Genomic DNA, 25,467 nt, shown 5'->3' with positions numbered 1-25,467 from the left:
ACTTGGCACTAATAAAGCAGCAGTAATTATTTCAGATTCTCTAACCGATGCAGATTGCTGGATTTGTTCACCCGGGTGGTAGTGTTTTACTTGCTCTGGGTCTTACTGTCTAATAGGTGACAGTATCAGAAGGCTTTTTTTTATCGCACGTTACTTCTTGTGCTAAGAAAATGGTGATTGAACTTCCTTAAAATGTAGAAGTGGTGCAAATTACAATGTGTGTCTCAGGAGGGCTGTTAAACTCGAGTTCTACTAATAGGTTCAAAACGAAGGTTTAAGAGAAGTTTTACTATAGAACACCTATGTGCTGTTAGGGCTCAGAAATTGGTTTGTGTTTTTTAATGGCTAAGCTGAGGATCAAATGGCCAAGAAGTTCAAAAAAAGTTCATATTTATATGAAAAATATGTCAAGGTTTCTGTTTATTTATAAGGCCATGATAAATAGCTATGAAACAGTGTATGAATTTGACTGTCCTCTGCCTCTGCTGGGACTATGCCAAAGCTGTGACCTGCGCAGCCCAGGGGACCCCCATCTACACGTGGCTGCGATGAAGCTGTTACTGTGTAAGCCTTTAAGTCAGACTGAGGTTTCTGGTTGTTTCAGGAAATACGGTCTCATGCTAGTAGGCTGCAGTCATAAAAACTTTGATGCCTGATTTACTGGCGCTGTCTTGGGGAAAGTACGTTGGAAGCATTCATGATGACAGGCTAGGTAGGAGCTGAGCTATGAAAATATCGAGAGTCCAGCAAGACTTCTTGTAAACTGTCTGTGAATAAATCAAGGTGGAAGACAGTAGACAAAATTAAGCTGGATTCTTCAAGCAGACTAGGATTTTACTATTTAGCTGACATCTTTCTAGAGCTGCCTCCACTGCTTTCTGTAGGCTGTAGTAATTCTTGCTCTGTTGTCTGTGAACTGGGTGTACTGTACTTGCTGTAAAAGACTTGGAGGATTTGAGCTGCATGTGTGCCCCCATTTCTGAGTGGGAGGTGTATTAGAGGAGAATTTTGCTATTTCTACAGAAAACGTGTGTATTCAGTTGAACCGTTCTTTTTCAGGTTTTCCGTGTGCATTTTATGATTCCTGGCAGCTTTTTGGATTCCTCTGCCTGTCTATTGCACTTTGAACAGCAAAGTGGAAAAAAGCCCTCAGATGCTAAAATAAGTGAGAGATGTGGATTTTTATTTTTATTTTTTTAACAAGTCTAGTCAAACCACATTTTCCTCTGTCTGTGCTTTCCATCAGTCAAGCTGGGTTAAAATTCCAGCTAGAGTAAGGACTAGTTGAACACAATCCAACAACAAAGCAAGAACGCGTGTCTTTCTGTAGCCAGAATGGCACTAAAAATGCCATGCAGCGTAGGAGCCGAGAAGAGAGCGAGTTCGGTATCTTTGAATTTTAGGGTCGGGTGGGTTTGGAGCCTAAGTTTCCCTCTGACTAGAGCAGGTTCCTGGTCTTTCTGTACCCGGATCCCCTGCAGATGGGGCTGCGCATGCTTGGAGGAGCCTGTTGTACTGCTAATGGCAGCGCAGGCGTTCGGCTGCAGGCAAAGCCAGCTGAGCTGTCCGTGCCTCCTTCATTCCTAGTCAGGGGGACAGGTCTTTGCACAACCCTGTAACCACGTGCATTAGCGTCTCAGGCCCTCTTTTAAACCTACAGGGCCAGCTTACGGCCTTTTTTCAGTGCTCCCTGGATCGCTGATCTGTCACATTGCTGCAGGTTCACTCTCTCCTCCTCTCCTGCGCCCAAGTGAGCTTGTTTGCTTGCAGTGATGGAGTACTGTGGCTAATTGGAGGAAAATGGGAAAGCCGCGTATAGCTGAGCAGCTCTCTGCAGGTGGTAGGTAGATGTGACCTAGTTGTCAGTGGAATCATCCGGCTTGCTTGGAGACCCGTGAGCTATTTTGACAGCTGGACTGAGCTGACCTCTGCAAGGTATCTGGGAGGAAGTAAAACCAGTGAAGCTGAGGATCTTCCCTGCTGCTGTGAGCTGGCTGTACTTGCAGGAGGGGTCTTGCCTCCCACAGCTGTGCGAGGGTGAAGTGAGCTGTCTGGAAAGCAAAGGTTGGTGTAGTGGATGAGGGCAATGCGTAGAAGGGGCAGGAGGAGAGTATGTCTTTTCCATTTGGCCATAGTGATACTGCCTTGGGAGTTTTTTTGCTTCCACGGCTGGATTTTTGTTTGACTATGTCACTGCCCCTTCCCTCTGTAGTCTCTGAATCACGAGCCTGTCTCTTTGTAAAGGCCCAAAACTACGCGCACCTTGTGGCGTGCATTTTCTAACAACTGCTTTCTGTCGGCAGGCATGTGAAGGCTGAGGGTGGAGAGGGGTGGTGAGGGACACGGGTAGCCTTCTCCTGCCTGAGCTAAACGTGGAGACCGGCGCGTTGGGTGAAATCCTGTCCTCGGTCTCATAAGCTGCCCGTCCAGTGAGCGCGTGTGTGAAGCAGTGAGCTCTGCCCTGTGCATGAGGGTAGTACTCTAGCCGAGCTGTTGGGAACCGGCCTGCTCGTTTTCTGGTTACCAACAGTGGGAAAATGGACAGCACTGAAATGACTCCAGCTGTGGGGTTGGGCCAGTCTGTGTTGCTGCTAGCAAAGCCTTTTTACCTGCTGTGCTGTGATTTTTCATCATATGACAGAAACCTTTTTTTCTGCCTCTCTTTTGCTTGAGCAAATAGCGCCGAGTGCAATATTCTGTTTTCTTTGCTGTGGATTAATGGATCCCTTATACTCAAAACCGCCCTTTGGGGAGGCAAATCTAGCTTTTGAGCCCTGTTCTGTGCCACAGGCAGTGGCGACAGCAGCTTGCTGCCCCTGTTTCTCAAGGGAGTCGCTGCTCTCCTCTTTTTCCCCTCTTGTGTGTCTCCTTGGCTGGCTCTGTTATGGCAGGTGCAGGAAGCAATGTCTGGTTGCTTGGGCAGCATTTGGTGAGGGCAAAGGGCCAGTTAGTAGCGGTGCTACATTAGCCAGCGCTTGCCTGCTGTGCAAAGGCTTATTGTAAAGCAAAAAGGTTTTGTTTTAGTCTGAAAGTCATCAAGCACGTTCAGGCAGATGTGCGAGCTCTATTTATTTCCTCTGCTCCATAAAATTATATAATTATGGCCAGCAAAGTTTTGTGCTTCCCCAAAGCTGGGAAAACCGCTACGTTACTTTCTAGGACTCCAAGGGCAGCGCTGTATAAAATAGAGGTGCTATGCAACTAGTTTCCTAAGAAATTTCTATTTATTTAATCTACTTTTTAGAGTAAAAGTGCTCCAAAGGGAATCTTAGGTGTTTGTATTCCATGATTCTTGAGAACAAGTCAGTGTTTGTATTGGTGGGTTTCCAAGCGTGCTGGTGTAATGGCACAGGGCGAGAGAAAGCACCCCTCATGCATCACTCCCAGCAGACTTCTCTCGGCTGACGTAAATCAAATGCTAAGAAATGCTTGTGACGGTAACTTATTACAGAACTGGATTTCAAGTCTTGCTACATCAGAGACATACGCTGCACGGTTCCCTTTGTTTAGATGCATGGTGGGAAATTCAAGGAAAGAAACAATTACAAAGAGATTCTCAGCAGCTAAGTACAGGTCGTGGCTGTATTAATGGTTTCCTCTGAAATGTGCTTAGCGTCCTAACGAAGTATTTGAGTCCTGTAGAGGTAGCACCAAATTCAGAGTTACAGCTCAGCCAACCCCAAACTCGGTAGGGGTCTGCAAGATTTATGGGGTAAACTTGGGGGGGGGGGGGGGGGGGGGAGATATATTTCTGGGTCAGTCTTGCTCTGACAGTGGAATTAAACCCGTATACCTTCTTACCTCATAGATAAATAAATGCCCTTGCTTCCTGTACTGATGCATGCCTGACTTTGGGTGGCTGTCAGAGTGTTTTTGAACGCTCTTTGCTCTGATGTGAATCCTGCTACTGCTGCCAGCCAGAGCCATTTTAGCCTTTTGGGTTCTGAGGTGACTTGGAAAGGAAGTGTTACCTCTTTGTTCACATTTTGTTAGCATTTGGGAGGGAGTGAATCAGATGTTTAACTTCTGAGGACTGCTTGAATACCTCCAGGTTAACAGTTCCTTTAACCCTCGCTGTCTCTTCTGCTGCTTTTCGATGGAAAGCAGGTAAACTTACTTCAGCTAGGGAAAATGCAGGTTAAACTTATTCCTTCAAAAAAATGTTTGAGCCTAGGAAGGGGAAATGAATGCCTCTTTATCCCTTGTTTTAAAGCATAACATTAGGTGTATATATACCAAAACAAATTTAAGATGCTAAAACTGCAACTGCCTTTTCCACAGAAGTGTCTTTAAATACGGTTTTTCTCATTGTTAGAAGAGCAGAATAAACAACAGCAGCTGTGTATTTTAAAATTACGTTGTTAATAAAATCCTGGTACATTTACATAAGTGACAACATTAATGTACAATTAACAAAGCATTGTAATATTACAGCAACAAAAGAGGACCTACATATTTGTACAGATAGCTGGAGCAGCTACTTGAAAATACTTTCCAAGATAAAGCCTTTTGTGGTATTTTTCAGGCAGACCAGTGATAATTTTGAAACACCTGGATGGCTTTCTGGTAATAAATAGGGTTATTGAAGCTGGTGATCTTCAAAAGTGGATGTGTACCTAAAGCACAAATTGGAGCGTGCCCTGACCAACTTGCCTGTCAGCTTACTGAGCCTGGAGTAATCGTTCCTATCCTTGCATGCAATTTGCCTCTGATGTAAATCCTTTAAGAATGAGGCGATGTCAGATTTTGATGGATTTGTTGGGAGATGCTGTAGTTCGTTCTCCTTCCCTTCATCTACCTAAACCATGTCTATGTTGTGCTTTGGAGCTTGGGCCCAGCTGAGCCTGCTTTTTCCAGGGTGTTTAGTTACAGTATTAATTGTGGAATTTCTAAGAAGCAGTAGTTCTCCACTGAAAACGTGGCTTCCTCTTCTCCTTCACCCACTTATAATGGATGAAAGCATCTTAGCAAATGCTTTTGGGTGGGTGCTAACAAAGATGAGTGGGAATATCTGAAGGTCTTTCCTTAAAGCTATTGGTAAGAGCAAGGTCTGTGTTTTTACACAACTGCCTGCCTTCCTACAGTTAGGATTATTTAAAGTAAAAAAAAAAAAAAAAACAAACACAACAGACACAAAAACATTGCTTCAGACTCAAAACTGTAGATTGAACTGTCTCCTTTTAGTTAAGTCAGCTAGAAGGCGGCCTAGAATGAGTCCTTTTGGACCAGAAACATGTGTCTGCTGTAAACAAAGGAAAAATGTGAATCTTGGGCATTCAAGTTGAGGCGTCTTGTTTAAGTGCTGCCACCTAAATGTTAGACTGCAGCCTACCTCTAGGAACCAGTCAGGTGCACACTACGCCCAGTCCCCCCCGAGGTAACGTATCTGTGGAAACAACATCATTCCAGGGATGAGGCTGTGGAAGCGGAGACTAGAGGTCAGAGCTTCTAATCCCAACTAGCTCCAGAGAGAGAACAAACCATCAAGCTTACACGTTCCTCAGGGTCTTGGGGAGACTTGTATTGCTATTTATGCTATTGGACAGTTTTTCAGCATAGCGCTAGCTCCTAGTACACCTGAGTCTTTTAGAAAGCATCTTTCATGGTGTCAGGGCTCACAGATAATGTTCGGAAACGGGTTTTTAAGGTGAAAGTGACTGGGACTCTCAAATCTTGATAGTGAAAGGGTAGACAGTCTTTTTTTCCCCTCCTCAAAACGGATCCAGATTAACAACTAGCACAGTGAAACCGTATCAAAAAAATACAAAAAAACCAATTCTCCCCTCCCTGCCCCAGCTTGGCTCTTTGTATTAGGTTTAAAGAGTGAGTAATTTCAGAGTTAGTATTAGTTCCTACTCAGCTTTGAACATCTACAAAATACGTTTCTCTCAAGGTGCAAACAGTTTTGGGGAAAATTTATGTCGGAGTCTCTTGACATGTATAGACACTGGTGTTTATTACTATATTGAAGTAGTTTGTGTACACCAGCCTTTGTGTTCAGACAGATGACTCCTTGAATGGGCAGTGGTCCATAGGATTAGAAAACTCCTTCTGTGCAGCCTTTTTACAAGTAAAACATCTGTGCCTATGAACTAGGTGGCCATTACGGTGTGTAGACAGACACTTAAGACTACATATTAGGTGTTGGGTCTAGGTAAATTGCCTCACTTCTCTACAGCCCTGCATTGTGCTTGTTTAAATGGCAGCGTTGATCTTCTCTTGGGTTCAGGTTCTTCACTTGCATCCTCAGTTCTTGTTTGCGCTGTGACAGTGTTTCTGTGACAGTAGTAGCACAGAGAAGCCAGCTTCCCCTCCGTCAGTGGACGAGGCACAGCACCCTTGCCTAGGGGTTATCTGTTGTGGGGGACGTTCAGCAAGATCCAGAAGGCAAACAGGAAAGCCACAGCTTTGCCTGACGACGCATCCCCGTGCAGTTTGAACCAGTGCTCCTGCCACTGCCTTGCTCCTGCTTCACACCCTGGAGGTGACGTACACGGAGTGCAGGCGGCCGGCCAGGGCTGTCTGCAAGTCCCGCAGAGGGTCCAGGCCTTGCACTTTGCTGTTCCTGCTGTAGATCAGCTGTTTGAATGAGTCCTGTTCTAGAAGAGAGCTCATGTGTTTGAGGAAGAAGCCTTCACAAAACGAGGCTAGTTCAGGTGCATTGTGAATCTGCAGAAGAGAGGAAGATCAGTTAGCCTTTTCTGTATGTCACAGACCTAGAGGACATGCCTGAGCCTCTTCTCATTTCTAATGCTTTTCCCTTTAATGTTTTCTAAGACAGAAGAAGGACGCTAATAACAATGGAAAAGCACTGAAGGTAGGACCAGTGATGGCTGATAATTTCTTTTGGTGCTTTTTGCAGGCACAGGTGTGAGCAGGGAGGCATTCAAGCTTTTTTTAATTCCTTCCCCTGATGGCCTGCTGTTGGCAGAGCCACTGGCCTGCACTCCAGGCTCTTCCTCTTAAAGGAGCAGAGCAGCTGGCTGATGAAGTGGCCAAGATACCTGTTCAGCTGCGCAGGCGGGGAGTTCGTGCGCTGCAGCGTAAAACGCTGCGCTGCCAGATGGTGTGCGCAGCTCACGGCAATAAGAATATGGTTCATAGGATGCGAGCCTGACTCCTAGGAAAAGGAGCTGAATGTAGGAAAATAGGGATGTTACACTTCTAGAATACGTTAGGTGGATTTCTGGCTGTGATCTGGTTCCCTTTGCTTCAGAACCACTGGGGGAAGCTCAGTAATAGGAGAACGGTGAAACTCAAGTTCAGTATTAAGAAACACTGTGCACACACACACACCCCGTTTCTGGGAACTTTGCGCAAATAGTAATTTAAGGAGAAGTACTAAAGGTCAGTAGGGAATGCTCCCTTCCCCCTCTCTACCACTGTGTGCTGTTAAATTTTAGGTCCTGAAAGAAACCAGCCTGAGTTCCATGGAAAAAAAAGGGCCCAGTGTGAGAGTCTGGAATTGAAAAGGATCAGTGCGACATCGTTACCAGCCCTTTGTGTACTCCTTCTGCTTGTCTTTAAGGGATCTGACCCTGCAGACTTCCAGGAGTGGCAGAGTGTTTCTCCATGATTTAATTGATAACATGGATTATTTGCTACAGAGGTGAATAGCTGCGTCACACAACAGAGTATATGCTAGCTCTGGAGCTGTAAAGAATATGTTTTAGCAGTAGGAGTGCTAGGAAAGGGTTTACTTCTTAGTTGCTGTACTATGATCGATTGCCCCTGCTGCTCTGAGGCTTTGAATCTCTTAGGCTTTGCTGGATGGTGTTGCTGTATCAGCCTGCTAAGACACCTCTTCCCTGCTCTGTAGGGATCTTGCATCAATTTCATACATGATTGCTTTAGACAAGAAAACATACTAGGGCTGTGTAGGACTTTACAGACTGGAACTTGAATATGTCTCACTTGTGGTTGCGGTTGGGGTAGAGTTACCAGCATAGCAGGTGCCTGCTCTGTGCCTGTTGTATTTAGTTACCAAAACGAGACTGCAGAAAGCATGCGTGCTGTTTCATTGTGATTCTTAAATAAGGCAGTTTGGCATATACCTTTGCATATTTATAGATGTTAACAGAGTTCTCCAAGCTGATCGTCTGGGCACAGAGGATTTCACAGTGTCTCTGGAGGCCATCCAGTTGAAACAGGCTGGCAGCCGACAACAGCTATCAGGACAAGAGAAAAGCTATTTGAGATCATGAGCCTTGGAAGGCTTTTAGGGAAGGCAAACAGACGGAACTGATGATTTCCTCTCTGAACCATCTCCAACTCCCTGTTTTAATGGCCGAGTCCTCATGAAGGAGCAGAAAGGCCACTTGATGCCTAGCTAAAGCAACAGACAGATCTCTCCTCCTGCAGGAAGTGTATTTGTGCTACCTTCTGTCACCACGACGTATGAGCTCTAGACTGCTCAAAGCCCCCTTTTCCTCTCCTCAAAAAAAAAAAAAAAATATAGTTGGGTGTAGTCTTTAGCTGCAAGCTTTAATTTCACCAGACTACTTGTGACTGAGCAGCATTATTGTAAAAGGGCCTATTTGTAATGCAGAAGTGCTCTTAGTCCAGTCTTTGCAGTACCATCAGCTGCTCCACAGAAGTTCAGCTTGAAATCGGTCGTTTCTCTCCAATTTCCAGCCCCTCGGTGTTTGGCCTGCTGTGGGCTACATCAGCTGCACCTTTTCTGTGCCCCACCAAAAGTACAGCACGCCCGCTTCCTTCTGCCAGGTCAGAGAGGACGTGGTGCAAAGGAGGCTTCCACCCAGCTCCGGGTACCAAAAGCACTGTAGGTATTTCCCTCCCTGCTGGCCCCCCCGCCTCCCCCAGCGTCTCATGGACATAATAAAACATAATTGGTAGTTCTTATTTCCAAGCAATTGTGTTTTGAAACTTTAAGCTCATTTCAAAGTGTTAAGTACACTCCTGGATTGGACACTTGCTGTTAGCTCCTGGATTTTGCCTTTCAAGCTCTGTTCATGCCCCAGTGCACTTGGCAAGGCTTAGAAGAAAACACTCTCACCTCTAAGATATCAGCGGTGGGAATTTCCATAGATTCTGTTCCTCCATAGTATAAATACTGCATCAGCATCTGAAATGGGAAGAAGGCCAGGCATGAAGCTGTTATCACTGAAGTCACAAGGGGCTGTCAATGGCTGTGCTCCCCTTCCTGAGCAGACGGGAATCGTGTGGTATGCTGGCTCTCGCCTCCGCTGTTGGCTTTTTTTTTTCCTAGTGTTGCAAATCTGCTGTTAATACTCTTTTCTTCCTCGGGCTCTGAAAAGGGCCCTGTTGAGGATTTTAGGCCGAGGGTGACGGTGTGTCTCTGAGTAACACAAATGTCCTTGTAAAACCGTTCCTTGGATCCGGTTTTGTAAAGCCTTGCAGGCTGGTCACAGGCAGAGCTGCCAGCTAGCTGGAGCACTGCAACTGCCACACCATCAGCACGTGTGCTCAGGGGACCTCCCAGCCACTTGCCTCCCCTGCTGTGCTTCTAATCAGCTTCCAGCCCCCCCCTCGGGGCCAGAGGAAAAGGCCTAATTGTTTGCAGGGAGAGCAAGAGGCAGCTTCTGCTCTTTGATGTACACATGCACACCCCCAGCTAAACCAGTACTGTCTTATCTAGGGAATGACCAGATTTGGTGTTGGCAAGAGAAGTCGTTCCAGTGTCCTGGGTGCTGGGTAAGCAGGTGTGGGGATTGCATGCTGTGCTTACCATTTCTAACAGTAGTGGTAACAAAACTAGGCTTCTACTTTTAAAATCGCCTTGTTTGTGTCATGGAATTACAGGGGAGCAAAGCTGCCTTCCAGCAGAGCCCTGAGCAGGACATAGATCTCTGGTGGCTCAGCATTCTCCATGCACCATAACTCGGATTGCTGTAGAATGCCATCATCTCCTTAACTTGTCTGATTTTATTTACCATCAAATTGTCTAATTCTGTGAAGTATTTCACTGTTTTAATTCTTTTTGATTTGTTGCTCTCTCCAGTGAAGGAAAAGTTTATCTTTAGAAACCTTTTGATGTAAAAACGTTGTTAAGGAGACTTGACTCAATATACTTTTTCTGTCATAGCCTGAGCTGCAAAACTGGGATGTCATCTATCCAACACAAAACGTGTATAGCCCCTTTCAAGTAGAACACAGATGTTCATATGGTCAACTTCATTCCCTCTGCGGGCGATGACAGTACTGCTGACCAACAGCTTTGCTCTTTTCTTTGCTTACAAAAAGAGGAAAAGCCTCGACCCTGTAGTGAGAGAGTTATACAGCCTATTGTGCACTTCAGATTTACCTGTTCTGCACCTTTCTTCCAAATTTGAAATGCAGATCTGGAAAGCTGGAAAAACTTTCACTGACTTGTTTTTTTCCTTGGGTGTGTGTTAAGTAACCTACTTTCTCTCTATCATGAATGAACCTCCCTTAGGTCCATTAAATGTGGAAATGTCATAAAAGCTAAGTGCAGTTCTCCATTTTGAGCTTTTCTTGAAAGGATACCATTGATTTCTGATCACCTGATTTGAATTAATATGAAGCCTGGCAGTCCACCTGCTGTAAATAAGTTTACTTTTTGCTTAGCACAGCATGAAAATGGTGCCTTAAAAGTACAAAAACGGTGTCTTACAAGTGTAAAACTACTTTCAGTAGAAGACTTGTTTCTCCTGCTTTATGGAGGACTCAGCTGCCTAGTAAGTAAAAATATAGGCTGGAGGTGTCTGTTTTAAGGTTGGTCCTAGCTGAAAAGTTTTGACAAAGATCAGAATACTCCTGAAATACAGGTGTGTTGAAATGAACTCCATCTCTACTTGTAAATTACCTACGATATTAAGCCTTGGCCCTCTTAGCTTCCAAGTACGTGAAGAAGATGAAAAGAATAAAGAAAAGGTAGAGTAAGTTACATACCTTGAAAATATTGTATTTCATATCGCTGATTTCAACAGTCTTGCTGCCATGGCTGTCGTGTTCTGTTTTATTGGTCATTAGCGTCTTAAACCTGAGAATGGTTTTAATAGATTTCTGTATTAGTGCTTCACATACTCATTACCTATTGACAAACAGCCTAAGCAAGGGGGAAAGAAAGATCCGTTCTTGTTTGCAAGTTGAAAATGGAAACATTTCTTTCAATTTAATGACAATTAGTTTAGAACTTCAGGGACAACTTAACCTGTAAATTGCTTGGGTCTGATCCAATCCCACCCTATAATAGTTGCAAAACACGGTTACTATGCAAATAACAGAGAAAGAAACTAATAACTGCAAGTGTACCAGGTCAGGGGTGAGATTTCCAGGAAATCTGGAGCAAGTGTAGCTCTAAGCTAGTGAACTCTGAGAGGGGGAAGGGGAAGGCAGTGAATGGCTGGGTATGTGCACTCCAACTGCTGCACAGGTTTTTAGGCAGGATAATTACTGGTTAGTTTATGTCAACAGAGCTCTGGGACTCTCAACACATACTAGGGGTGGCTAGAAAAACTCATCTTTACTCTCTTACTATTCTTAACAGTAGCAAAGACTACGTGGCTTGGTCCTGCAGACCTGGATTATGATCTGTAGTGCATATCCTTAGCAGCTGCCTTACTGCAACAAGTGACTGAGAGCTAATCACACAAATGAGAGACAAAAGGCCCAAACCTTTCTCTAACAATCTGTACTTAGCTGTGCAAAGCGACTCACCTGTTAGACGCAGTAACCAGCAGGACTTTGTGTGCATAAAACAGCTTTCCCTCTACTAAGAAAGTTACATCAGACATTTCTTTATTGTTTAGAAAGTGAGGATCTGTTAGGGTAAGGAAAAACAAAATGGTGAGTATTTTTTGAAACTGTGGATGTTTTTAAGGAAAAAAAAAATATCACAACTTCATTGTTTAGGTGAGCATCTTACCTAGCCGAGCTGGCAGTGTCTTTCGGATTTCAGGAATGCTGGGTATCGGACTGCTGCCGTAGCAGTGGGTGAAGATGGATGCAAGCTGCTGATTGATAGAATCATTCTGTAAGGAGGATGGAACAGGTATCATCAATCGGTGCTTTGTATTGAGCAGGTTTCAAACATGCTGCGTCACAGTTCACGTGAGGCTTATGGCAACTGCACCCTACAAGAATCACCTCCAAACAGAGGGACAAGCGCACGGTCTGAACAAGTATGCTCTGACAGAATGCCCTCAGCAACAGTTTACGGGCCAACCTCTGTCAAGGGAAAAAGAGTCCGTCAGCAAAAGCTCATCCTTCCACGTGCTCTGTAACGGGTATGCCCGCAAGCATGTTCTCAGCAAGATTTGATTAATGCAATCAGTTCACTGTCAGATACTAGGTTCTGGTTCCTAGTTTGCAATTGCTTTTAGTTAGCCAGTTGCATCTCTTGCTTTTACTTTAAAGGACAGTTACAATATATGTAACTGTATAACCCTTCCTCTTAGATTTACATGGTTTCAAAAAGCAGTTGCTGAATAGGACTTTAACAGAATAGCTTTCACTTCTGTTGAAATTCATGTCTTTAGTGTGGGGACTGCTTTTGTGGGCTGTATATGAATTTAGATAAATGCTATCGGGGCCGTTTTCATACCGTAACTCATTAGGGACTTTGCACAGGCATTCACTTGTTCTTGTTGTGCACTACCTTGTACAACAGCAAAAACCAAACACTTGATTTTGATACTGTTACAAAACTAGTAATTACTTTGCTGGTTTTGAGGATATCAAACATGAGCTGCAACCCTTCATTAACCAGTTCTTCATTATAGTCCTCTTCCTTAATGGTGACAAATTCCCGTAAGAGGGTCTGTACGACTGAGTAACGAGACTGGTAGAAGGTTGTCCGTAGTGACTCGATCCACACATGGAGCTTCCATGGGACTCCTGTAGCCACAGCAAAAAGGACAGTGAAAGATGATGATTTGCTGAAGTACCTGCGAGTAGATAGTTCTGCTGCCATTACTAACACTTAGCGGCACTGAAGTAGATCTTTACATACATCCTAACAGCAGATACATTTTTGTCTTGATATTAAAGATGACTGAACTGGGTCATTGACAGATTAAGTGACTTATCTACAACAGCAAAGGATTGGTACCAGCACCGTAAGTTGGAACTTTCTGCTGATTGTTAAGGACCAGAGACTCCCTATGGTGTATTTAGCTTCATGATTAGTCAGAACTACAAAATAAATTTGAACTGAACTTGTAAGAGTACCTAACCCTACGCAAACATGGTGTGAGGTCTTTTCTCCTGGTTACCTATAACAGTCTAGACACACAAGCTTCAAAGCTTCTCTTTCCTACCTTTAGATCAAATCTGTTCTTAAACCTTAAACCATTTAATCTCTGATGCTATCTTTGTTTTTGAGGCCAGCCTCTTTAACACTGAAGTTTAGGTGTCAGAGTACCTGACAAAGAGACATGCCCCTTGCTTTTGATACTTGGGACAGAGGATCCAGCCAAAAGTAAGGGACATCCTAGATCAGTGGGAATTTGAAAAAATTTGTGAGGAGCCTTAAACACTTTTTTAATTAAATTAGACAGCTAGTTCCCATAGCTTGGGATAGCTTTGCAGTTGTGGTTACAGATTCTTCTGCTAGTGAAAGGGGCAGAGGAAAAAGCTTTTCACGCCTTAAATGTGCACAATGCTTAAAATCAATAAAACACCTTACCAAGTGCCCTGAGCTCCATGGTGATGTCTACGTAGCCGTGCTCAGCACTGTAATACATGGCCTCCTGCAGAGCCTTCATTCTTGTTTTACATAGCCTGACTTGCCCCTCGCTGGAGCTGCCCTGGCTGGAGGTGTCACTCTCCACTCCCTCAGCTAAAATCTCCTCCAGCGAGAGGACATCTCCCTTCAGTTGCTGGGGCTGGGTCAGGAGTTTGCGCAGAACGTTCCTGAGGAGGAAGAAGAGAATATCACTTAACTAATAAATGACATATCAACAATTCAGACAGGACTATGGTGATTTGGGTTTAGGGGTCTGACTTAGTAAATAATAATTTCCTTCCAAAAGATAGGCAGCTGGCAGATACGGAACAGCATTTAAAACACTCATCCTTCCCTCTCCCACATGCTAGAAATTGATGCCCTGGTAGCAAGGCCAGAAGAATGGAATATGCTCCTGTACCTCAGTGGTACCAGGGCATATTTCAGAGTGTTAGGGCAAACTGTTTTTTATTGCAGTCTATACTTTGGCATAGAAGCACGCTTCCTTCCGCCAGCCCTGAGTGTGGTAACATCAAGATTTACCAGAGAGCGTCTGCTAGAACCCTTGCGGTTTTCCCAAATGACCATCTTCAAGCCCTGTTACGTTGTTTTAGTCAGACTCGCTTCCTGTATCAGTAAATAGAAACCATAAAAAAATGATAGTTCTGCATCACTAAATCCAGGGAGAGTTCTTTTGGTTTGGAATTTCACACAGCAGTTGCAAGAAAGAGGTTTTCTTGTTTATGTGCAGCCACTTTAGAAAGCTTGCATCATCGGTGTCCTACAGGCAGCTGGAGCCATCTGCAGCAAACATTCCCCATCCCAGCAAGTCCACCTGAATGCTGAGCGCTGACACTGAATTGCCACTAGCTGGTGCTCTCTTTGCACCCACACTACTCAGCATGACTAAAAAAATGTTAATTTTGTGCTTTCAGATCACCCTGCCCTATCCGATTGGAGAATAAGCCTTAAATTTCACAGTTTGCATGGTTAGATGTTGCAGAAGATTGTGGGAGGGGAACAGAATAGCGTTTGTGTAGTTTTACACTGTAAATAACTGCATTAGGCCGTTCCAGCTTTGCAGAGTTTGGGCCTCATTTGAGCTTGGGATATTTTCCCTGGTGTATCCAGAGGTGCAGTGTACCTGGAGGTGCAGTTTTGGCACCACTGTAAAGCACAGCTGTGTTCAAGCAAGGTAGCTACTACTTAATGTGCTACTGGAAGGGCCAGCTGTAGTGCTGTAAGACCCTGTGGATATCTCTCAGCCCATCCACATGGGTGGTTTTAATTGGCTTGTTATGCTGACTTTTTTTCTGGGAACAGAAGGATTTCTGGATGAGTTTGTAAGCAATGTCTTATTTCTAAATAACTACCCTGAAAACAGGGTTGGAAAGCCCAGGCTGGCTTTTCAGCATTTTAATGACTGATCTCTTGGTCGACCATCCAAAAACCAGAGATGCAGTCAACCAAATTCTGCCGCAGATTATTTTTGCCACCTTAATGTGGATTAGATTCTGTCTCAGAACATGAACCACAGTCTCATAACCTACCCAACAGGTGGAACTTAGTCTGCTCATGTGTGGCCTAGAACCAGCTCCTACTTACTCTTAGCGCCGCAGTGCTAGACCAGCAAGTGAGAGAATAAGAAAGAGCAAACAAAGATCTTTCTGTTGTATTTTGTGCTTTTGACTAAAATATAATCCCTTTATTTTATCAAAGTTATAGTTGCTGAATAATGACAGTCTTGCATAATGTTTTCTCAAAGGGATGCAACAGAGAGCAACTACCAGTTTAAAGAATCTCTCAGTTCCCCAAAATGCTCAAAAGGCACTACCGACATCAGAATCGGAGTAGTCTGAGAAACTGTGCAGCACTAAAAAATGGTTGCTATCAGGAGAGTCTTAACACCATCTTCTGAAATGCACACCCAAGGATTTGGGTATAAGACACGTAACAGAGTCACATAGGACACCTACAGTGATAGCCTTAGGCAAAAAAAACCTGTTCTGAACATGAATGGAGCTTTACCTGTGCCCGTGTGCAGCTGAGTGACTGAAGCAATTCATATCTTCATGAAGCGATGAAGACATACCATTGACTTCCAGCATACTCAGGAGTGGGTCGGCACCCCTACTTAGCAACAAGCTGACCAACTCGTAGTTCCCTAGGAAAAAATGGACAGAAACGTAACGATGATTCCATGTCTATTACCTCTTTGAAAGCAGATCACATAGGACTGGTAACAGGCACCGTACCAGCAACTTTTATGCTACCAACTAAGGCTTTCGGAGCATCCTGCAAGCATGCATTAGGCTTCGTGACATCTCAGAGAGAGAAACTGAGTCACAAAGCACTTAAATTACCTAATAACGCACAACTAGCTAGAGGCAGAGCGAAGAGAGAATTAAACTGGTCCAGCGCTTTCAATACACACCAGCAGAGATGTATGCAACCAGTTTAACTAGGATCAGAGTCTCGGCTGCTCAGTTGGTGGATGAGGTTAACAGAGAAGGCCAGACGGCAGCTGCGCTTGCTGACCACAGCTTCATAAAACCACCCTGCGGACAAGTATATCGGTGCAGTCCACGTTCAGCCAGACCTCCTCCACCATTTTCATTACACATAGTAAGTGGTGGCGAGAAACCCAGCACAATGAGTATCTGTCACTGGGAGGGGAGGAGGCCATTTTTTTATCCCTTCAATAAGGCTTGGCGCAGAGCAAGCCAGAGACTTGTCTTCAGAAACGCACAAAAATGAAGCGGAAAGAAATTAAGGAAAAAAAGTAAAAACAGTTAGAGGTGAAAAGTGTTGAAAAACAACAGGTACTTTTAGGCTAGCACAGACTTGTTCATGGAATGCTAAACTCTTCTCATGACAGTTAGGTAGAAGAAATGCAGAATTTTACTTGTACTTAATAAATTAATAAAAGAAATTTCTTTATATAGCAGTTATTTTTCCCCAGGCTGAATTTAAACTTGTTAATTTTTTGCATGTGGAAGTTATTTAGATCCAAGACATGCCCAGACTAGACAGTAGCTGGTTTATGTTTCTTGACAATGCCCTGTGCAAAGGAGTTGTTTCAGTCAGCTTTACTATGGAGGCCGCTGGCAGGAGGTAAGTGTTGGGACTAGTTGCAAAAGCAGACACTTATTTAGTGCCCATCAAGCTCTTGCCACATGACGACAGCTGCTAGTTGCTGCCAACCCAGACGGGGTTCCTACTAATGTTTTAGAAATGAAAAGAATGCTGACTTTTTAGTAGCCAGCTCACTGTGCTACTCGGTTGATATCTTTACTGTACCCACGGTGCCTTAGAACGCAGTGCAAAGTGACTCCTAACGTGTTTTACAGACGCTGGACCCACGCGTGAATCGGTTGTGGTTATTCTGTGGTAGCAAGAGACAGAGTGTGCTGAGGCTGCACTGAGCTTACCTGCTGCTGAAGCCAGCTGAAGTGGAGTCTCAGCGTAGTTGTCTTCTCCACTGTTAACGGCAGAACCCTCAACGTGGGCACCAGCATCCAAGAGCAGCTGCAAGAGACACATGAAAGACAAGGAGTTGAGAAAAGAGCAATTCAGAAAGACAAAACAGAAGAGGCTGTGTGTTAGAAAGGAAAACCAGTAGATTCATAGTGAAGAGTGCATGCACACAAAGGGACCATCTCAAAGGCTAAAGCAAAATATCTATTACAAGGCAAATTTCTCTTGTGTTTCCTCACTCAGCCTAGGGCTAAATTCTCCACATGAAGGTCAGTTTAGAGTTTTCTTATTTTCTTTTGCTTTACTGTGCTTTCAGTAGTGAGTTTGTGCTGGAAAGGTGCTCAGCTGGCAGCTTGGAGAACATCACCTACTTTTGGTTGGTTTTTTTTTTTTTTAAATCTCTTTTACACACATGGTTTTGCAATTGTAATTTCCCAACTCCAAAGAGCTCTGCAATCAGAGCTTCTCTTCAGCGCAGGAAGTCCATCTTATTTAGTTTCACGCTGTGCTCAGGAAACAGGGTTCCTCCAGGGAATTAGCCCTGGAGGCCAAACATACCTCTTGGTCTCTCAAGCCCCGTGGAGCCTGCGTAAGGAGGCCCTGGCAGCCGCGGTGATTTGCCGCACACAGAACCTGCTTTCATTGAATGCACCGAGCTGCTCGCAAGGGAAATTGCCCCCCTCCCAGATGAAGGGGAGAAGGTTACAAGATGATGGGGACCTTTTATGGCCAGGTTGGGCTGGCAGACAGCATCGGGGCACCCAGAGTACCGCCTGCAGGTGCAGACTGGTGGGTGCTGCCCCTCTCCCGCGGCAGGGAGGACGAGCCCTGCCCGTGTGTGCATCACCAGCGCTCGGCTGCTGCCAGCAGCAGAGGTTCCTCCACAGGCGCAGGGAGTCCGGCTGGCTGTACCGTGTAACGCTGTTCACAATTTAACAGTTTCAGCCATCCCCAATTAGTGATGACCTCAGCCTTGGCACAAACAGCATATACATTCCCATTTTATAATAAAAACCTTTTGCAGAGCATGACTGCTGGTTCATTGGCTGGTTTATTTCTCTCTTGAAATGCCAGCTATTCCATGCAAGCATCTTAACTGGAAAGGTGATTTTATACACCGATTTCAGCAAAAGCTGACATCTACTCTTTTAATAATAGTTGCCAAAGGAAAAAAGAATTGAGAAGCTTTAACCAAAATAAAAGAAACAAACATTGTGGGTAATGCAGTCCAACAGGAGCTTTGATATACTTGGCTACATCTCCTGGGAGAATCGCACTCTTATCTCACATGTAAATTAAGGCTGTCCAACCTTTGTAATACCAAAGGCTGCCCTGGCAATTTGCCGGGTGGAATCTAATCTTTGTAATTATTTACAAATATACACAAACAAAAAATGAGTGTGTGCAGCCTCCATTTGCTTACATCATTTTTTTTTTTTCCTTTGAGCAGAAGGTAAATTAAATTCACCAGCAACTGACTATCTGCTGTGATCAGTGTTGAATTCCTCTTGAAGTTCAGGTAGGATTTCCAGGGCTCCAGCCCATTACGCTGCCCCCTGCGTTAATTCCACAGAAAAGGGAACAGGGAGGATGCGAGAGGCTCAGCTCCCACGACAGCTTAAGTCTTGTTTATGCAATTCTCAAGGATTATAAAGGAAGTTACAGATGATTTGCTGCCATTAGAGCAGAAATCAGCATACGCTTAATTTTTGCACATGTAAATGTATAAACCAATTAACATCTAGTGTCAGAAAGCATCCTGATCAAGCTGTAACCTGTAACCACTCCACATGAAGCACTAGTTTATCTAGTACCAAAGATTGTGCAGCATTGTTCTTGGAAGTGGTAAGCCCTGGACCAATACTGAAACAAAACAAAACAAAAAATAAGGAAACATACTGTGTTTTGTTATCAAGGTCTTGCTAGGAATTATGTCATCAATTCACAGTTCCCCAAGAAAAGCATCGGTTGCATTCTCCTCATTTTCAAAACATGCAATTTTTCACTGGTTTTTTAGAAGGCTTCCACCAAACTGCACATGGAGCCCGTGACGGAGCTGCGCTCAGGAAGCCTGACAGCGAGGGTGCTGCCCAGCACGCAGCTCAGTGCTGCACGTCAGTCCCTCTGTGTCTCCTGTAAAGATTCCCAACCGGGGGGTTTCCTCTGCTTACCTGAACAACAGAAATGTGCCCGTGTAACACAGCAAAGGTCAGAGCAGTCCAGTGCCGGCTGTCGGGATGGACTGAAGGGTATCGTGGAGAGGTACTGGGAACCTGGGAGAAAGGAACCAGGTAGTTGTTAACCACTGCAGTCTCTGCCATAATCTTTAGACTTGTACATAACTGGCTTTTTTCTTTGTAAGTGACAACCCCAGGGAATGGTAACTTACGCCATTTAGAGAACACTGCCAGCACTAGTCACTCTGTCCAGTCCCCTGGGCCTTTTTAATGGGCTTATTGGTTTCTCCTAGTGGCAGCTCTTTCAGGAGGGAGGCCCCTTTACCCCCACCATGCCTATTAGACTTGCCAATGCCAATCATAATTGGAGCCACTGAGTGCTCCAAGAGGTTTTGAAGGTTTTCTTTCCCCTCCCAAATCCCTGAAGCAATCATTTCTGAAAGAAGTGGCTTGCTCAGAAGCTTCCAGAAATGAAGCCTTCAGTTGCTAGGAGAGATTTCATAACTGCTCTCGTTAGTTTACAGATGAATAATTACGGGGAGAGGGTCCTCTATTACTCACTGGTATATCTAAATTTGCTCCAGCATCTATAAGCATTTGGACCATGGCTTCATCTCCAGCAGCACAGGCGTACATTAGTGGGGTCATACCCTTCGGGAAGGAGAAAAAAGAAAGTTATCTTTCTACACCTATGAACAGTGAAACTGTCACAGACACAGTGAGTTTGAACCTTAATGTACAAGAGCGTGTGTGCGCATGTGCAGGCGTGCCCGTGTGTAGGGACGGCATACGTATATGTTCAAAACATTTTGGTTTCTACGCAGAGTGGGAACAATGCACTAGTACTGGAAAGTGATGTGGACAAAACATCAGGGGACGAGACTGCAAGAATACAAAAGGGATCGCTGAAAATCCCAGCCGTGTATTGTCCACAATTCTTGAGCTTTCTCAAGGCTGCCAAAAAAGAAATACCACTTCTTGGATCATTTGTAGCCAGATGAACCGAAAGCAAAAAACACCACAAAAACACACACAAGATTAATTTATTTGGTGACTTATCCCCATTGCTAAAATCCTATTTGCCACAATATTTCAGCATTTCTATCCCATAAATCTCTCTCTCTCTCTCTACTTAACCAGCAAACCATGACGGCTCAGAGATGAATTATGAGAGAAAAGAGCCTTACTTACGGAGTTCATTCCAGAAGTAGCCAAGGACAGAAAGGAAATGGCCTAGTAAAATCCATTCCTGCTCACATCCTCCAGCTTTTCCCCCCCTCCTTAATTATTGTGAGCATTTGAATTTTTCACTGGCAGCATCTCTGCTGCTCATTGTGTAATAATACAGCTTCATCTTTAGAGATGGATACGTATCGTAAAACAGAATTACATCTCACACTGAGGAGTTCCGATCTTGTATCTGCAAAGGTGTCTTTTCAAAACAGCCACGATTCCAATCTTCCTGCGTTTGAGGCAGTTACATTTGCAAAGATGTTGGGGGGGGGGGGGGGGGGGGGCTTTTGGGGGGCTTGGGAGGAGCCATCCTCATTATAAACAAGTAAACTTAACTGAGAGTTCAAAACTCAGGCCTGCAGGCACAAGCCCATATTTACTGCCACAGTCAGGGTTCTAAAACTGCCAGGTTTGCATAGACTTACCTTACCTTTCCTTTTTTTTTTTTTTTTAATTTTTAGTATCAGTTTTGTATTCCCTGATTGTTCCTCAGTATGCAAAGGGAAGAAGGGATTGTTTTCCTAAACACCTCAAATCCTGTGAAACCAGAGTGTTGCTTGATACCCACTAGCATTTAATACAGGGTCCTGCTCCAAACTCAAGTTTCTGAAGATATATTCTGAATTTGCTCCCGCTATTCTAAAGATATCTCCATGCACGTACACGTAGAAGTTGGTCTGAACACACCAACTCAACGTTGGACATGCTCACATTCTGGGAGTGGTCAAAATCTGAACCTGGATCTAAAGCCTATATTAAATTAGTCCAACAGTTCTGTCTCTTGTAGGATTTGCAACAAAACTTTTGCTGTACTTGCCAGGTGAGAGATGGTCACACCTGTTTGTGATGCCTCAGAGGTGCCTGCCTACTGTGCATTGTTTTAAGAAGACTCATCGTGACCAAAGGAAATCAAGATACGTGAACTGAGCTTTACCAGGTGCCAGCGTTAAATGTTCTATCCTACGACAGGACAGAGACCTGCTTTCTTTTGCCATGCCTACCTCAGTTTTCCCAAGTTTGGGTATACTGGCTTTGGCTTATTCCTTCACAAGAAGGGCAAAAGCAGCTAGCTGCGAAGTTCAGATTTGGTTTCATATTCCAGCTATGGCAGAGTCACTGCTAGAGTTTGGCTTTAACTCTCTCTGTGACTGGAGGATACTTGCTTAGCTGCAGAGATGAGTTGCTCCAGAATCACTTAAGTGGAGAATTTCAGAGCAACAATGTCTCCAGAGGGAGCCTGTCTTGCTCTCCTCGGTCAGTGCCAAAACACTGCTTTGAGACGTGGGAGCAGCGTTCTGCAAAGACGACAGAGCCGCCAGCGTGCTACGATCCCCCTGTTCACAGTAGGACTGGCTAGAGGATGACATCAACAGGATGACAATGAGACCATAAATAAGTGACAGCAGAAACTCCTCAAACTTTCCAATGAGTTGCCTACAGAATGCAGGGTCTTTAAGCATACAAAAGCCAAACAGCTCCCAGTTTGCTGGCTGGCTGAAGAGAGGTAAAATACATCCTGCAGTGAGAAGTGATGTCTTGGCACCAGTGTCTTTGGTGTTAGGATAGCAAGGTTCACAATGCAAAATAATCTGCTTTGAGAAAACAAAAGGCCTCAGGGCTACGTAAACAGGAACTGCAAAAACTTATGGAAAAAAAAAATTAAAGTAAGTAATTACCTTCGTAATATAAATCTGCTACCTTTGTCACTTTAATAAAATCAGTATCAAGGGCACCTATAATGTGACATCCCACCTCTGTGACCACAAAGCTCCTTGTATTGGATATGTAAATAAGGCACCTACATACCTAAATATAAGCTTGTGCATGAGTAGTTTCTGCTCATATTTGTGTACACATTCACAGTTCTTCTAAAATTGCAGGATGGTGGAAAGTACCATGGAAGAGGTGCCAGTTTCAGAATTTGGTCTGAAATGCTACTGCAGTAAAATGCTGTCTATGAGAAAACCTCTCTACTTGAATGTAAATCCTTCCTACAGCTAAATATCCTATTGTTTCTGAGACATGACAGCTCATTCTCATTGCTGTGACAGCTATAATGAGTGTTTATTTGAGAGAGGATTGGGTTTTTTTTAAATTAAAAGCTAATTCAATGCACTGAATGATGCCCCAGAGAACAGACTCTGTTGTTACTTGATGGGACTGACAGCACAAGCAGAAGCAGCTAAAGACTCTCCGGACTACCAAATCCCTATGGTTCAATGTAGCTAAGCAGGGAACAGGTAAAAATGAAAAAATAGACACATCAGCACGATGGACTTTCAACAAAGCTAATACTGACCGATACCAATGCCACTGGGGTTCTCGGTGCTGTTTCTTATGTGCCAGACTGTACCGAGAACACGCAACTCACTTTGCACAGGCAGCCTGAAATCCATCAGACAGTAACACCTTTTGGTCACTCATCACTGACCCAGACTGGATTTGGGCTGTTGAACCAGAAGAGAGTGTCACTAGCAAAACCCACTTTGTTTTGACATTGTCTTAGCGTCAAGACAACATCAGACTTTCCACTCGCAGCCAGCGTATTAACCTGTCTTCCATCAGTGCCTGAGATGAGCCATCCAAGGAACAGACCTACATTCCAGCTGATAAAGAAACAATTCACCCTAGGCTTTGACTGGCTTTTTGGGGGGTTGGTTTTTTGTTTTTTAAGGGATACATTTTCAGACTAAAACACAAGCTAGAATTAGAAAAGCCTTGGAGAGGCAACTAACACTTACAACCTCGTGTATTGATTTGCCACGTGGAAAGGAACGTGCGCTTTGTTCACGCAAAGAATTTCTCTGTGTGTGGTTATACGGCATACCTGATCATCCATGGTGTTAACCCCGTCAGGTCCCAGTGCATCGATTGCTTGGTTGATCAGATCTGTCCTTCCACAGTTTAGCATTCGGAAACCCAGATCCTGCTGGAATTTTTCAGTAGCAGCCTTAGCATCCAGTCTCCGGAAGGAACTAAAGCAGCATTCAGGTCTGGGAAGAACAAAATAATTTCTGGATTTTTTTCCTTTTTATAGCCCTGTCTCCTAAGAAATCGGGCTCACGAATTTGCATTATTTTACCTATCGTATACCTTCCCCACTGTGTAATCATTTCTGAAAAATCTAGCTAACTTCACTCATACTGGAGACAGAAGTTTTAGTTCTTAGAGAAAGCCAGTAAGTTCATGTAAACACTACAAAAAAAATAAAGGTGTCCAGGTAAAGAAACCTCATCTGTGCCTTCCTCCGAGGGAAAGGCAGGAAGAAATCCTTATTCCTTGCCAAGAGTGGCAGTTTCCACCCAGCCCCTCGCTACAAGGGTAGCTCTGGACCAGGCCCCGCTTCTAAATCTTACTCAGCAAAACAGAAAGGGGATGCCGGAATATGCCCATACCATAATGGGCTCCGAGCAACCGGGGTTACTGCAGCAGCGAGGTTATTGTGGTGGGACCGCTGTCACCGGCTGCAAACCTGCAGCAACCAGGTTTCCTTAGTTCTGCTTCTCACAAAAAACCCCACCAAAACCCAGCTGCTTTAAATAATTAGCTGTATATATTTTGCATATCATATTTGTAGTTTCCTGCTTGTTATAGGATAGTCCATCAAACATATACAAAAACATACTGCAAGGAGGAGAAAGAGGTGGAGACAAAGTGTATCTAATAAAATACCGGTGTAGTTCTAGGATGAAACAATTATGCTGTCTGTCTACCAGACTAGCTATTATTTTGAAATAAAAGACATTTCTGAAAGAAGGTAATGGCCCTTATTCTTTTTTTTTTTTTTTTTTTTGGGGGGGGGGGGGTGGTAGTGGTCAAAATTTAAAAAAAAAAATAGGAAATCAAAGTCAAATGGAGGTAGTAGAACATTCTCAGCTCTTTTCCAACGCCTCAGTAAAAGGAAGTGTGTTAACATTTCTATGAGGCTCTATTAAATCCTCATCCTTTAGATGACTATCAAATGACCTTGTATCTCATTTGGACGGAGTCCAGGGATTACTGGAAATCCTCTGGTTATCTGCTCAGAGACTTCTGAATTCCAAACCTGGAAGCCTGTCTCCTTCACTGAAGAAACACTGCCAAATTGGAGGTGTTTCCTATCTCAGCTGGGCATTGATATGGTCAACCCTTTGATGTTATTTCAGGGTGAATGCCTTCTCTACTAGTTGTCTGGTTTTCAACACAGGCTCTTGTGCAAACTCTCAGAGAGTGAGATACCAGCCTGCCAAGTTCCTTTGAAAAATGAGATTCTTTCAACAAGGCTAACCTCTTCTGGAAACTTTGTATGGCCTGCCAGATAAGTAAAACACTCATCACTTCATGTAGAAGATTCAAGACGAACCTTAGACAAGTTTTAATTCAGCTGGTCATTTTTTAATGCTTCTGAACTTGCATTGATGGTGGATGACAAATGGTGAGCAGATGCCATGAACAATAAGCTGAGTTAACAAAGATCCCTCCACAGCCTGGTGACCGGTCACATTGTACAGGGGAAACCAGCATCTCACCGCAGCTGCTTTCAGAAAGGAACTACATCAGGGTACAATTTGGGGAACAGTCAGCAGGGAAGCAAAGTGACAGTCTTGGAGTCACTACCTCTTTGGAGATACATCTGCAAATAAAATGTGTCTCCGAGGCAGCTGAGTACATCAGAAGACAAGATCTCTGAAGCACCCGGATACTAGATTAGGACACATACAGTACAGAGCACAAGAGGACAGTAAGGCAAAAAGGCTTAAGGCTAGACGTATATAAATCCTAGAGCCAGGCCAGTCAATTAATAATCTCGTTCTAGTGAGGTAGTTGGTACAGTATCGTGATGCTACGATATTATGTAGAATATGATGCAATGACTTTGTATAATAACAATAAGGAGAAGGAGAAGAAGCCTATGCAAAAAAAGTAAAATAA

General features: G+C 44.1%; 2 protein-coding genes across 4 annotated transcripts in view; both read right to left on the bottom strand.

Moving 5' to 3' along the window:
* Nucleotides 1–25,467, bottom strand: part of CD59 (CD59 molecule (CD59 blood group)) — a 266,459-nt gene that overhangs the window by 171,988 nt on the left and 69,004 nt on the right. The window lies entirely within an intron of this gene.
* ABTB2 (ankyrin repeat and BTB domain containing 2) overlaps nt 5,103–25,467 on the bottom strand; it is a 148,110-nt gene continuing 127,745 nt past the window's right edge. For all 3 annotated transcript variants that reach the window (XM_075501960.1, XM_075501961.1, XM_075501959.1), the window contains exons 5-17: nt 23,384–23,549; nt 19,885–19,974; nt 19,318–19,419; nt 17,101–17,197; nt 15,698–15,833; nt 13,631–13,857; nt 12,662–12,840; nt 11,870–11,975; nt 11,662–11,764; nt 10,894–10,984; nt 9,017–9,085; nt 8,055–8,168; nt 5,103–6,669 (exon numbers count right to left, since the gene is read on the bottom strand). In XM_075501960.1, coding sequence (XP_075358075.1) covers nt 6,472–6,669; nt 8,055–8,168; nt 9,017–9,085; nt 10,894–10,984; nt 11,662–11,764; nt 11,870–11,975; nt 12,662–12,840; nt 13,631–13,857; nt 15,698–15,833; nt 17,101–17,197; nt 19,318–19,419; nt 19,885–19,974; nt 23,384–23,549 — 1,678 coding nt within the window. In that variant the 3' untranslated portion in view covers nt 5,103–6,471. The remainder of the gene's footprint in view (nt 6,670–8,054; nt 8,169–9,016; nt 9,086–10,893; nt 10,985–11,661; nt 11,765–11,869; nt 11,976–12,661; nt 12,841–13,630; nt 13,858–15,697; nt 15,834–17,100; nt 17,198–19,317; nt 19,420–19,884; nt 19,975–23,383; nt 23,550–25,467) is intronic.

This window comes from Mycteria americana, chromosome 5 (genome assembly GCF_035582795.1).
Source record: "Mycteria americana isolate JAX WOST 10 ecotype Jacksonville Zoo and Gardens chromosome 5, USCA_MyAme_1.0, whole genome shotgun sequence".
Taxonomy (NCBI): domain Eukaryota; kingdom Metazoa; phylum Chordata; class Aves; order Ciconiiformes; family Ciconiidae; genus Mycteria; species Mycteria americana.
Note: the sequence above shows the minus strand (reverse complement) of the source record. Positions and strands in the feature narration are given on the sequence as shown.